Below are 12,666 nucleotides of genomic sequence, written 5' to 3' on the forward strand. Positions count from 1 at the left end.
GGTATATTTGGTACCTACTGATATTACTTTCACCTAACTAGCCATAAAAATTGTAATTGATTCAGTCAGGCTGTTTTAATGTTTCCTCTATTTATAAGCCCCGGACCCTCTCCTAATGACACCTCTCTAGTTATTATTACCATCATTGAAATTGAATGAAAAGCTTTGTTTGGTACTCTTAAAAATTTGTTGCATAGGACAAAACTTTGTAAAACACCTTATCTAGTGAAAGTAGATTTTAGCACAGTCCTGTTTCTGAACATCTATAAGATTCTATTCTTTTTCTAAAAGAGAGTATCTTAGAATGAAAAAGAAAAAAAAAAATCATATTTGAAAAGTTAACATAAAATCCCTAAACAAGCTGTAAATATTGAAATTAGTAACTTATCAAACATTAAATTTGGTAATGAGCTGCTTACAGTTATCTCAAAACCTTTATTAAGATAATTAAAGATTTTCCATCTTATACAATATTCCTTTATTTATTGCTGTTATTTATTTTCACCCTTCAATACATAAATCATTTTTTTTTTTTTAAAAAAAGGATAAAAAACTCAATTATCAACTTTTCATTTCACCCACCAAACAAAAGGGTGTTTTTATTTTTAGTTTTTATTATCTTTAAAAATTATTTATGGTAACAACTAGAAGGAGGGCTAATTAAGCATAAACCATAAGAGCATAATTAGTTTTTTTGAAAATAAGGGAGAGAGTGACCCCACAGTCACTATTATTACCATACATAAATACCGTGATTGAGATTAAACAAGAATATATACATATATATAATATATGATTCACAATCACAAACATTATTTTTGGTATTCTTAACACTAATTAAGATCATATACATACACATACCATATAATGTAAATTTACCAAATTCATACGTACACACATGCATAAAATGAAAGGCTGAGATGGTTCAAAGATGTTCTCACATTCTCCCACGTGGCATGATCAAGGGCCATGATTTAAGAGAACCTCTTCTTCCCACCAACTGATCCACTTTCAAATCTCTCTCCCGCAATCTTTGCCCTTTTATTTCTTAACCGCTCCACCTTGATTTTACTCTCTCTCTCTCTCTTAAAAAACAAGGAATAAACTCACCAAAACATATATACATATACACATGCACAACAAAACTAAACCACCCTTTTTATCTTTGAAACCCCATTTAGCCTTTGTTTTTGTTCATCTTTTTCTCTACCATTTTCTCCATTTCTCTCTCTCTTTCTCTCTCTTTTTGGGGAAATGGGGAAAGTGGGACAAGAATCAGATTTCAAAACCCAGTTGGTAGTTGAAATTTGCTCCATTTCAACAGGCCATTCTTCTAACACATGTGTTCATAGGCAACATTGCAACCAGCCTAATAATAATAAATTACCATTCATTGATTGGTACCGTATTATTGGAGTACGTTTTTCTCTGGCCTTTTGTTCATAATATACCATTTTAATGGCTTCTTTCTTTCTGTCTATCTTTTGTTTTTGTTTTAAAAAATATATGATTATTGATCGGAAAATAAATCTATAGGTGGAAGAAGATGCTGGAATAGATGTTATTAAAAAATGTTACCATAAACTTGGTATGTGTTTTTTGGTTAATGAAAATAATAATAATAATGTCCCACACATTTACATTCTCAAAAACATTATGTTTATTTTATTAAAGCCTTTGTTTAATTGGTGCAGCTTTACAACTTCATCCAGATAAGAACAAGCATCCCAAGGCTGAAATTGCATTCAAGCTTGTCTCAGAGGTTAGATTATATGCATATATTTATATATATATATATATATAATTCAAATTCCCAAGTATCTTTATTGTGGAATGATGTTAAGTCATGTTGTCAAATTATGCCTTACATTATTAGAATTGGATAGAAAAAGAGTTTAGGGGTTGAAGCTACTGGTAGTCCCACGTGATTTCAAATATAAAGGCATTGTACATATATGTGGACCAGTTTCATTAAAGAGTAATTAAAGAAATTAAACCAGACTCATCAAGTCCCACAACATATTCAACTATAATAAAATATGTTAGGTGTGAGTGCATTCATTCAATTCATTCATTTTTTTTGGAGGGGTTGTAAGTTAATTTCAAAAACTGTAAAAGAAAATTAAATTATGAACCCGAAACAGAACGAGTGAAAGCTAACATTTCATTGTTTTTGTAGGCATATTCATGTCTTTCAGACAATGCACAAAGAAAAGCATTTGACTTAAGGAGATGGAGGAGTTTCTGCTTTGATTGTCTTCATAGTCCAAAGAAGAAGGCGGCTCGGAGAGTCCCGAGTTGGCCAAGATCTCACAAAATTATTCGCGGGTTGAAAGATTTACGAGACAGGTTCAGGGAAGAGACGAGGGTGATTGAGAATTGCCTGAAGGCCAATGCTGCCTCGGCTGCAGCTGTGCCAAGGAGAGAATCTTGTGTTTTTAGTCCTCCAACAACAAACTCTTTGTTAAAGAGCAAATCTCATAATGGGAGACGAAAGGAGTCTCCTATTTTCAATCCTTCTGACTATGCTTTTGATGGGTATCCACATATGAGGAGTCGAGTTTACAAGAAGACAGATAATTTTTGGTTCATGAGAACTGGACATGTTTTTAATAGTGAAAGAGTAGATAGTAGAGTGAATTGTGACTCTCCTATCTTTGAGATTAGACCACAGAAAAAAGGCATTTTTAAGAGTAAATCTACTTGTGTTCATTCATGACATTATTATTTCAAGGAAATAAAAGAAAAAAAAAAGGAAAATTGAGGGTTTTTAAAATAAAAGTTGTGTTCAATTCTTATTATCCTTAAGGCTAATTAAGATTTTTGCTCCCTGAATTTTAACATGTACCAAATCATGCTACTGAACTATTTCGATTGTTGAATTTAAAGACTTTTATCTAATTTTAGTAAAGAAAATCTAACATGAATAAAATTAGACAAAAGTACTTAAATTTGATAATCTTTTTGACGGTCAGAACAGTTCAGGAAGCATGATTTGGTACATTTAAAGTTCGGGAGACAAAAATCCTAATTAGCCTATCCTTGATCTATGTTTGCATGGCATGAGAAACAAAACAACATATAGGTTGAACACTCTTAATAAAACTATGCTCATGTACATAACTCAAAAAAATCAAATATTATAATAGCTCAAAATTGTAATAAACGGTACAAAATTTCATATTCCCTACAATATTTTATGGAGATTTCTGTGCTGATAATAATTAAGCAGCCAGTGTCGTATCTTTTCAGTTGAATTAAGCTTTTTTGACTGCCTGCTTCTCCGGGATTTTGAGTATACCACGATCGATCAAGGGCTGCAGCTCTTTCTTTGCCTGTGCAACCACTGCAGAATCTGATGATTCTAAGAAAGCCGAAATGACCTTGCCACTGCAAACACAACACAAAAACAGGTATAGTAGAATAAATATTTATAGAATTAGCTCTTGAAGAGTGGGAGATAGTGTTTGGAGCTTTACCTGTGACCTGAGGCCCACATTTCACACTTTCCTTTCAATGCAGATTTCCATAGTGTAGAAGCAAAGGCGGGGCAGTCCAAGATTAGTTTTCTAATGGTCCGACTAGAATGGAAATTTTCAAGGACGTGTTCCTCCTTCGATTCCTCAGATTTAGGCTCTGCTACAACAGATGCTATGGCTTCATGTAAGGCGTTTAACTTATCTTCCATAGTTGGTTTAAGAATGCCATCTGCACCACCAATTGCAACCTGCATGAAACAGAAAATGGAATAAATAAGTAAAAAAATAAGAATTTGATGGTTTTACAGAACCACACAAAATTAAATATCTCGAGTATTTGAGTACCTCGTATATCACATCCTTCCCGAAGTTTGATTTAAGTAGTTTGTCTGAGTTTTCAATGCATACATCAATAAGTCTCTGCAATGCAATATCAAGCAGAAATAATCATTGAAAAGAAGGCGGTAAAAAGGCACGACAATTGATTGGAACTCTGTTTCAGAGTTGATATTGTTCATTATGAAGAAGCAACAGACCTCAGCCAGCCCACTCTTGACTAACAACTCTTCCCTCCGAACAGAAGGATCCTTCTTCCCACCCTCAACAATTTTGAGGGTCTCGACAGGGTCAGAGCTTGTATTGGCCTCAGTTTCCGTCTCTTCTGTGTCATCATTAGGTTTAACCTCCTCGCTTGATCCCTTAACCTATAATCATGTCCAACCAGAATGTCATTTTACTCCTGAATATAGGGTTATGAAAATAACAATTACTGATGTGATACAAAAGAGAAATGGTTTTCCAATTACTTTGCCGGAAAGAGAATCTAGAGACAAATCGAGAGAAGCCAGCTCATCGGGAGTGAAATAGCGAGTACATTTTGGATGAAGTAGCTGTAGTAAGAAACGCCTGCCATTCTGAAAATCGCAAAAAGTTTGAAAACCACCTCAGCAATAACATTCTTGAAGAACTAAAATTTCTGTAATTGTTTTTCCCACGTAGTAAAAGTCCAAATTTTAAAGAGCGTTACTGATGAAAGATTATTTTCTGAAACTAGTAACTACCACTTCATTCCTAAACATGCTAAACCTATTAACTTTTGAATTCTGACATGGTTAAAAAATATCACATGTTAGCCTTTTAAGGATTTATTATTAACCGAAGTATTAGGGAAAAGAATAAACCTTATCGTCAACAAGCTCCTCTAAATTTTCTTGAACTCCATGAATGACAATCTGCAATCAAGTTAACGCAACGTATAAGATGAAGTAAAATGTGACTCCATTAGGTAACAAATCCACTTTCTACACCAAACAACACAAAAGGAACAAACCTTTGTTAAAAGCTTTGTGTCATCAACAACTGAAATAATGCAAACAAGAACCTGGGAAGCAAATAATATAATATGAAGGTTAGGAATGAGGATACAAAAAAGACTCAAAAGAAACCATTATAAATTCAAGAAGCCTTACCATACTTCCGCATTGATCACGAGCAATCTTTTGTACGTGGTCTTTCATTCCTTTTATTATTTTCTTTCTTTCCTATAATAAATTGGACAAGAATGAAACAAATTAAGTAAACAGCTGGTTAAGTGACAGAATCTAAGAAATCAGGAGAATTAGCACCAAACCTTTGCACTGCCATGCTTGACACAGAGCATCCCAAGCCTAGATCCATCCCTGGTATGGATCATTCGAACAAGAAGTGGACCAGATAATTGTTGGAGCACATCTGTGGCAGAAGTCTTTTGACAAAATTGATTTAGGAGAAGTGAATATAAATTTTAAAAAGCAAAGGCAGTCTCTGCTGGGGAAGGTAAATGAAATTTTTGCAATCGCAGAACACACCTGATCAGCAATATTTAAGTACTCCATTAATATCCTGTGTATGATTGAGTGATCAACAATTCCTTTCTCCAGAATCGGTTGGATCACCGAAGTCATGTGGCGCACGACAGAGGGTTTCGGCAAACTTAACTTTGACATTATATCTTTTAAACTGAAAAAAGAAAAGAAAAAAATTAACAGATTGGTCAGAAGTACAGTGCAAGTAAAGGAAGTCCAAAATAATTCAGCAGCATTATTCATCAAACAACACTTTCAGTTGCCTAATCTTTTACCTGCTTTCTTTCATTGTGACGAGATCCTTAAATATTTGTAGCTCCACAGAATACAACTCCATCAAAAGCTCCTGTTTTTGAGTTGCATTTCCCAATTGGTATGCATGCTCGATGACTGCAAAAACAATTCATAAGGAAAATTAAAATACTACAGAAGCATCTATGAAGATATTATCTAATCCTAACACATAAAGGAGATACAATCTACTCAGGGTAACTTGCAAGCTCATTTTGTGAATTGTTAACACACCATCAGATCCAACCACTTGACGAAGAAGTTGAGCAACGTGCCCATGGAGAGATGAAATAACTACCGCAAGCTGTTTTTTAGAAGCTGTAAACATAGCAACAATAACAAATTAAATATGAAAATAGTTCATCATATCAAAATAGTACAGCTTCAAAAGACCCTTAATTTCATTATTCATATTTCCCAGCAAAATTGTACCATTGTCCAACATTTTCTTCACCAGATGAACACCATATTTGTTAGATGACAATGTGAGAAAATGTGGTTGAAGCTCCTCAAATACAGCATCATTTTCAGATTTTGAACAGTACTTTACACAAGTCTAAAGAAAGAGGAAAACATTAGAAACAAGCAAAAAAGGCACAAAAGAAAAATGTGTAAAACAGAAAGTATAACTAAGTGGTAGATAATCACCTGCAGAACACGAGAAGAAACATGAGAGCCTGCAATTTCAGCTATCTTTCCCTTCATTTTTTGTAGTGCTTCGGTGATCAACCTTACCGTGATAAATTACAAATTAAAACCAAGTTCAGAAACATATACAAAGGGAAGAAGTTTAAAAAGTGGATGAATAAAAAAACAGAAAGACAATTTCATGGTTTTTAAAGACAAGTAAATTCTTATACAAGATACATACTTGGCTCTATCTTCTTTGCCAATATTGCGAACCCTCATCTTTTCCCACAAATGTGCAAGCTCCTATTGCAATGAGAGGAAATATAACAAAGTTAATTAGCCCACAAGTCCAAGATAAATTTCTGCAATGCCTCAATTAATTAATCATGTTTTTGCACTAAGTTCAAATTTAGTCTACCTTCATTTCCTCTACAAAGTCTTAGAGTAATGCCAACATTTATCAATTTTCAGTTTTTATTGTTAAAATTCTCGAATAGCAGTGAGACATACCGAAGCTAACAAAAGTACTTACTTGTTCTAAAGTGTAATAAGGCTTCCTCTTCTTCTTCCTGGCCTCAGCAAGATCCTGCAACAAGACCCACAAGCCAAAATTTTCTTCATGCCACATTCAAAGCTTAAATGTTCAAAACAGATATAAATACAGAAACCCAATGCAAAATATTGATTAAAAAACCCAAGTATCACATTCAATTCTATCATAGAGTTAGATAAAAATTCCAGTATCGGCAATACAACTAAAACCAACACCAAAGCAGCAAAGTATCAACCTTTGCGTTGATGCGACGTTCTCGCTTTGACATGGGATCCGTCTTCTCCATTTTAGGTCCAGATTTGGTGTGTTCAGAACCCTTGAATGGTTTGGTGTGTTCTGAACCCTTAAATGGTTTCTTCAAGTCATTTTTGGGAGCTTTTGAGTGCTTTACGGCGAGTAGCTTCGGTTTTTTGGGACTTGAGCTGGGAGCGTCAGGCTTAGCACCACCAGGGATTTGCTTCCTCTTCTTGAGTTTACTCTTATCTTGGTCCTTGGCCGCCATTGGAGAGAGTAAGTTCTTCCTTCACCTCCGTCAAAAATCAGTTTATGGTTTTGTGTTTGAGAGGGGTTTTTTCAGGGTTTTGGTTAGGTCGATATGTACTTACTGGTTGTCGGGCCGAGATTGTAACGGGTCAAGTAGATCCATATCCGCCCGAACAAATTTGTCGGCCTAACCTTATTATTTGGGCCAAAGGCCCAAAGTTTATTAGAAGAAAGTGAAAGTCTAACCCATTCTTTTGGGTTTCTAGTTGAAAAATAGCTCATGATCTCTAAATAATAGAGGATTTTCCCACCCGACAAATACAATAAGAACATTGCTATTGGGCATAAGTGAATGTCTAGCACTTCTAGACATGTCGTCTTGCGATTAGTTAGCAATACGGTCTTTTATGTTTTTTTTTTATGTTGTACTCATGTTATTTTGTTATTAATTTTTTGTTTTGTATATATTATTTTTTATGTTATTTTGTTGTTGTTTTTATGTTATTTTTTTGTGTTTTTATAAAATACCGTGAAAATATAAAAATAAAACTTTGAATGTAAAAAGTAAAAATTTTATAAAAATTAGTATTTTATATAATTATTGCTATAAAATATAAACTTTCTAAATAAGTGTTATAAAAATATGGCAAACTCAATACTATACAAATATTTCAAAGACATAAAATGTTATAAAAAATGGACAAACAAGATCATATCATATTTAAGAATAGGGTAAATAGCGGCAAAACCCCCAATACTTTCGTTTTGGTTTCATTAAACTCCCACAACTCAAATTTCTGCGGGTAAACCCCCAAAACCACTATTCTGTTAGCAATTTACCCGTTCCGTCCAAATTTAGCTGTTAAGTGCCAGGTTGGTTTGTCCACGTAGACACAATATACACGTGGCACAATTTTATTGGTCCACGTAAATAATTATTTAAAAAAATTAAAAAATTAAAATAAAATTAATTTAAAATTAAAAAAATTATAAATAAAAAATTATTTTATTTTTTTTTTCTTTCTTTCTTTTTTTTTTTTTTCTTTTCTTTCTTTTTCTTCGCAAGACGTCTCTCTTTCCCCCATTTTGTGCAACAACCAAAAAGCTCAAAGCTTTCTCTCTCTAAAACCTCCCCAAAACCATGGCTTCCAATCCAAAACCCCACCAAGCTTTGATCTTTCTCCTTCAACTCTTCTTCTTCTTAGTCTCTACAACCACGGGTACCTCATCTTCTTCTTCACCTCCGGCACCAACGGTCTTCGACATCCTCCGCCACCGACGAACCCATAATTCGCTCGTTTCTCGGTCCAAAAACCAAGAAAAATGAACCCAGCAAACCTCTCGGTTCACACAACCCAGAAAACTTACATCTCAAACTCAAGAACACAATAACACGAACCCAGAAATTTCTAGCTCACAAAACAAAACCCAAAAAATTTCTTGCAAACTCTCAGGCGAACTTACCACACCAAACCGACAGTAGCTCCAAGCTCGTTCTTCTGCGCTGCCCACCCGAATCGCTGGATCTGCAACTCTAGATCTGAGATGTGGGGTTTTGTTTGGATCTAAAAAAGAAGTTTCAGTGATGGTTGTGGTGTGTAGATGTGGTTTTAGTGGTTGTGGGTAGTTCGGTTGTGGTGGTTTGGGCAGTGGTCTGGGCGGAGGAAGGGTGGTCTGGGCAGAGGAAGGGTGTTGTGGTGTAGGAGGTGCTTTGGGCTTGCCTCTGTATATTAGAGAGAGAGAGAGAGAGAGACATAGAGAGAATGATACACACGAGAAGAAGAAAGAAAAGAAAGAAAGAAAAAGAAAAAGAAAAAGAAAAAGAAAGGGAAAAAAAAGGAAAAAAAAAAAGAAATATTATTTAATTTTTTATTTATAATTTTTTTAAAAATTTTAAATTAATTTTATTTTAATTTTTTAATTTTTTTAAATAATTATTTACGTGGACCAATAAAATTATGCCACGTGTATATTGTGTCCATGTGGACAAGCCAACCTGTCACTTAACAGTTAAATTTGGACGGAAAAGGTAAATTGCTAACAGAATAGTGGTTTTGGGGGTTTACCCGCAGAAATTTGGGTTGTGGGGGTTTAGTGAAACCAAAACAAAAGTATTGGGGGTTTTGCCGCCATTTACCCTTAAGAATATATGGCTGGAGGGATGTATCATATAAGGAAGAGTTCATTCCTGATGATGAAGGCTCTTATAAGATTCTTCTTCAAAATCAAAATCACCATAAGAAGAGGCCGCTGATGAAGTTGGTGGTGATATCAGATGTGGGTCAAGAAGAAAGATATATCAAATCCTCTATTGGTTTGGACCGAATCCTTGATTGCGTGGTGAGTTTTTTGATTTTGAATTAAAATTTTCTTTCTTTTTAGATGTCCATATAAGTTATGTTGTTGATTTATTCTGATTTTATTTCTGAGTTAGTAAAAGGTGTCTAGATTTTAGTACTTTTGTTTGAATGTTTGCACAGTGTCATAAAGTTTTTGAGTTAAAATTTTAATTTTAGTTTAATCGTGGGTGATTTCGTTCAGTTTGGTGTTGGGTTGAATGCTGAAATAGTGGTTAGTTGAATATATCTTGTTTTTTGTTTTTGGTTTTGTTCTATAATGTTGAGTTGTTATAATGGTATATATTGTAATCTTTTTGTTATTGGTTTGTTCTATATTTGCGCCATTTTTATGGCTTTGGCGCCTTACAAGGCTATAGCGCCTATTATATGGCTGGCCCCTAATTATTTAGGGTAGTTTGTTTAAAATTTTCACGACTTCTTGTATTGAAAGTATAACAAAATGTTGGCACAATAAAATTGCAAAGTAAACAAGTTATGCACTAGACAAATTTTACTAGTTGGAATATAAGGGTTATTTAAGTTAAGGTATGATGTAAAGAAAATTTTAAAGTGATATTTTAAAAATATTTTCAAGTGAAAGAAGGTTTAAAGAGGATTAAGTTTAAATGATAATAGCTTTTAGCTATGGTTGGTTCATATTTTTAGGAATTATTAGCAAAAAGGGAAAGTGGTGGAATTTAGTATTCAGATTCTAATATTATTATTTAAAATTAATCAAGTAATTTGAAGAATAATAAATACGAAGATTTTGTAATAAAAGGAGGTGAGAACACTAATTGTCAAATGTGAATTTATTGTGTTCAGATATATTTGGAATGTCAAATTTTACGAAATTTGGTTTGTAATCTATGTCATATAGGAAGATATCATTATAAATATTTTTATGGTAACTTAAAAAAAAATACAATTTTTGGAAATTTTACAACTTGTCTTTTGGAAATTAAAATATGAATAATTATGTCATAATAACTGAATTTGATTATTTTAAGTAATTTCAATTCAATATAGATTGATTATAATCAAGTTTTACCATAAATAAATATGTATAAAAATTATTTTTTTGTGATAAGTACAATAAAGGAATTTGTAATATTTTAGAAATGGGGACATTAATAATGAATTAAAATGGTTGATTTTGTCTATTTTGGGAAGGATTATGGAATAAATGGGTCCTTAATAATCAAGGTTATTTTGTTTCATTGTATTGAATTACACTACTCATTGATAATCAAGGTTATTGAAGTACATTATTCGTTGCTTACTTTATTATTGCGATAATTTTCAAAGTAAACTTTTGATATCCTATGGATGGGAGCATTGCAGGGTTTTTTGTTATTATTAGATTACATATCAATTTTTTTTAATTTTAGGGTCTTAGTAAGGGATAATAATCCTAAGATGATGATGAAGTAAAATACAAGAGTTAAGTTGCTACTAGCCAAAGGGTTTCCTTTTGGCTAGTTATAGTATTTTATATGGGGACCTAGTTTTTCAATTTTTGAGTTTTGAGTGTTTTGATCGGATTGATAATTTTCTAATAAATTTTTTTGTTTTTCTGATTTGTTTTCAGTTTATTCAGATTCATTAGCTTTGGTGACGGCTATTAACAACGGGGAGATGTATTTTAACAAGTTAACAGCGTTGTTTGAAGATGTTATAGCTTTATTATCTAAATTTCTGGGGGCAGTTTTGTCTCATGTGGCTCGCTCTGAGATTTAGCGGCCCATGGCTTGGCAAAGCATGCTCTGCGGTTAAACGATGAGTTATCCTGGTTCGAGGAGGTTCTAGCGCCGATGGCGGACGTGAGCGTCGTAAATTCATGAGTGATTCTAATCACTTTGTCAAAAAAAAAAAAATCATATCATATCATATTTTTTTTAAACATTATTTCAAAATCTCATATTAAATATGTAATTTTCAATATATATGTATTTATATATATATATATATATATATATATATATATATATATCTTTTTTTTTTCATCTAGGCTTGATTGAGTAACTCAGAAATTTGGTGAAGAAGTGTAGGGTCACAGAACAAATAAAGAACAATATTGATAAAGAGTACTACATCTCATAGGTGTAAGAACTTATTTTTTATAAGATTTTATATTATTCTACTCATTGCTAATTAATTTTGAAATGAAATCTTCTAATTATCATACTTCTCACTTTACTTTTTAAATTAAAGTTCCAAATTCTAACATTGATCACCATGGTTTCCTTTCTCTACTGTTATGGCATAGTCATTTTTGTCATATAGTTTCTCTTTGAATTTTTTTCTCATAGTTAAAGTTTTGCTGAAATTGTTTACAAATTTATCTTGTTAAAGGTTCTTTTTTACTATCACCAAGATGGGCTATTTGGGTCACACTAAAACGATGTATATAATTTCGTTTTCTATTAATTAATTTATTTATGAATATTTGTGTGTACATAGCCAGATTCAAATATTAACTGTTTTTCTTTTATGTGGATTTTGGTTTTAGCTTCTTTGCAATCAAAGCTGCAGAAGAATAAGAATGAAACTGTTGTGGACAGGAGAAGTCATCGAATTTCGAAGGCCCCCTTCTCAACCTTATTGGCTATAAATGCACCTTAGCACCAACAACATTAAAACAATTATGGAAAATAAATAACCAATAAATATAATAATAATATTCAACCATAAATTCATTAAGAAAAACACAATTTTTTTTTTTGACATAATAATCACTGATGAATTTCCGAGATGTAATCCTCTTGTCTAACCAAATGATATACTTAGTCAAATTCATTAATATAAGAATAATATTCAACCATAAATTCATTAAGAAAAACACAATTTTTTTTTTGGACATAATAATCACTGATGAATTTCCGAGATGTAATCCTCTTGTCTAACCAAATGATATGCTTAGTCAAATTAAAAACTACACACAAAAGATTGTGAACCATAATATGATAAACTATCTCCGTAAAATTTAGACAATACAATTATAAAAACAGCAACTAACACGCTTAAGCTCAACACAATAAAAGAAG

General features: G+C 32.7%; 2 protein-coding genes across 2 annotated transcripts; one reads left to right on the plus strand and one right to left on the minus strand.

Moving 5' to 3' along the window:
* The first annotated feature begins 717 nt into the window (after positions 1-717).
* LOC115722006 (uncharacterized) lies at positions 718-2,916 on the plus strand. Its single transcript, XM_030651122.2, has 4 exons — positions 718-1,416; positions 1,537-1,588; positions 1,695-1,762; positions 2,180-2,916. The coding sequence occupies exons 1-4, from the start codon at positions 1,255-1,257 to the stop codon at positions 2,717-2,719; spliced, it is 822 nt and encodes a 273-aa protein (XP_030506982.1). The 5' UTR covers positions 718-1,254; the 3' UTR covers positions 2,720-2,916.
* Positions 2,917-3,120: 204 nt separating this feature from the next.
* Positions 3,121-7,369, minus strand: LOC115722767 (pumilio homolog 24). Its single transcript, XM_030652073.2, has 17 exons — positions 7,033-7,369; positions 6,777-6,830; positions 6,486-6,547; positions 6,263-6,344; positions 6,047-6,170; positions 5,849-5,932; positions 5,599-5,713; positions 5,327-5,477; positions 5,110-5,223; positions 4,949-5,020; positions 4,810-4,860; positions 4,661-4,711; positions 4,286-4,393; positions 4,016-4,183; positions 3,825-3,899; positions 3,480-3,727; positions 3,121-3,390 (listed from the first exon to the last, which is right to left on the minus strand). The coding sequence occupies exons 1-17, from the start codon at positions 7,297-7,299 to the stop codon at positions 3,258-3,260; spliced, it is 1,959 nt and encodes a 652-aa protein (XP_030507933.2). The 5' UTR covers positions 7,300-7,369; the 3' UTR covers positions 3,121-3,257.
* Between the last annotated feature and the right edge of the window lie 5,297 nt (positions 7,370-12,666).

The sequence above is a fragment of the Cannabis sativa genome, chromosome 9 (genome assembly GCF_029168945.1).
Source record: "Cannabis sativa cultivar Pink pepper isolate KNU-18-1 chromosome 9, ASM2916894v1, whole genome shotgun sequence".
NCBI lineage: Eukaryota > Viridiplantae > Streptophyta > Magnoliopsida > Rosales > Cannabaceae > Cannabis > Cannabis sativa.

Bases quoted from the DNA above. Each gene is read 5' to 3' on its own strand.
- LOC115722767 (XM_030652073.2), bottom strand. From the start codon at position 7,299: ATGGCGGCCAAGGACCAAGATAAGAGTAAACTCAAGAAGAGGAAGCAA. The intron at 4,712-4,809 runs GTTTGTTCCTTT...ACTTGATTGCAG, and splicing joins ACACAAAGCTTTTAACAAAG to ATTGTCATTCATGGAGTTCA. The intron at 3,900-4,015 runs GTCTGTTGCTTC...ATTGCATTGCAG, and splicing joins TCAAGAGTGGGCTGGCTGAG to AGACTTATTGATGTATGCAT.
- LOC115722006 (XM_030651122.2), top strand. From the start codon at position 1,255: ATGGGGAAAGTGGGACAAGAATCAGATTTCAAAACCCAGTTGGTAGTT. The intron at 1,417-1,536 runs GTACGTTTTTCT...ATAAATCTATAG, and splicing joins ATTGGTACCGTATTATTGGA to GTGGAAGAAGATGCTGGAAT. The intron at 1,763-2,179 runs GTTAGATTATAT...TTGTTTTTGTAG, and splicing joins CATTCAAGCTTGTCTCAGAG to GCATATTCATGTCTTTCAGA.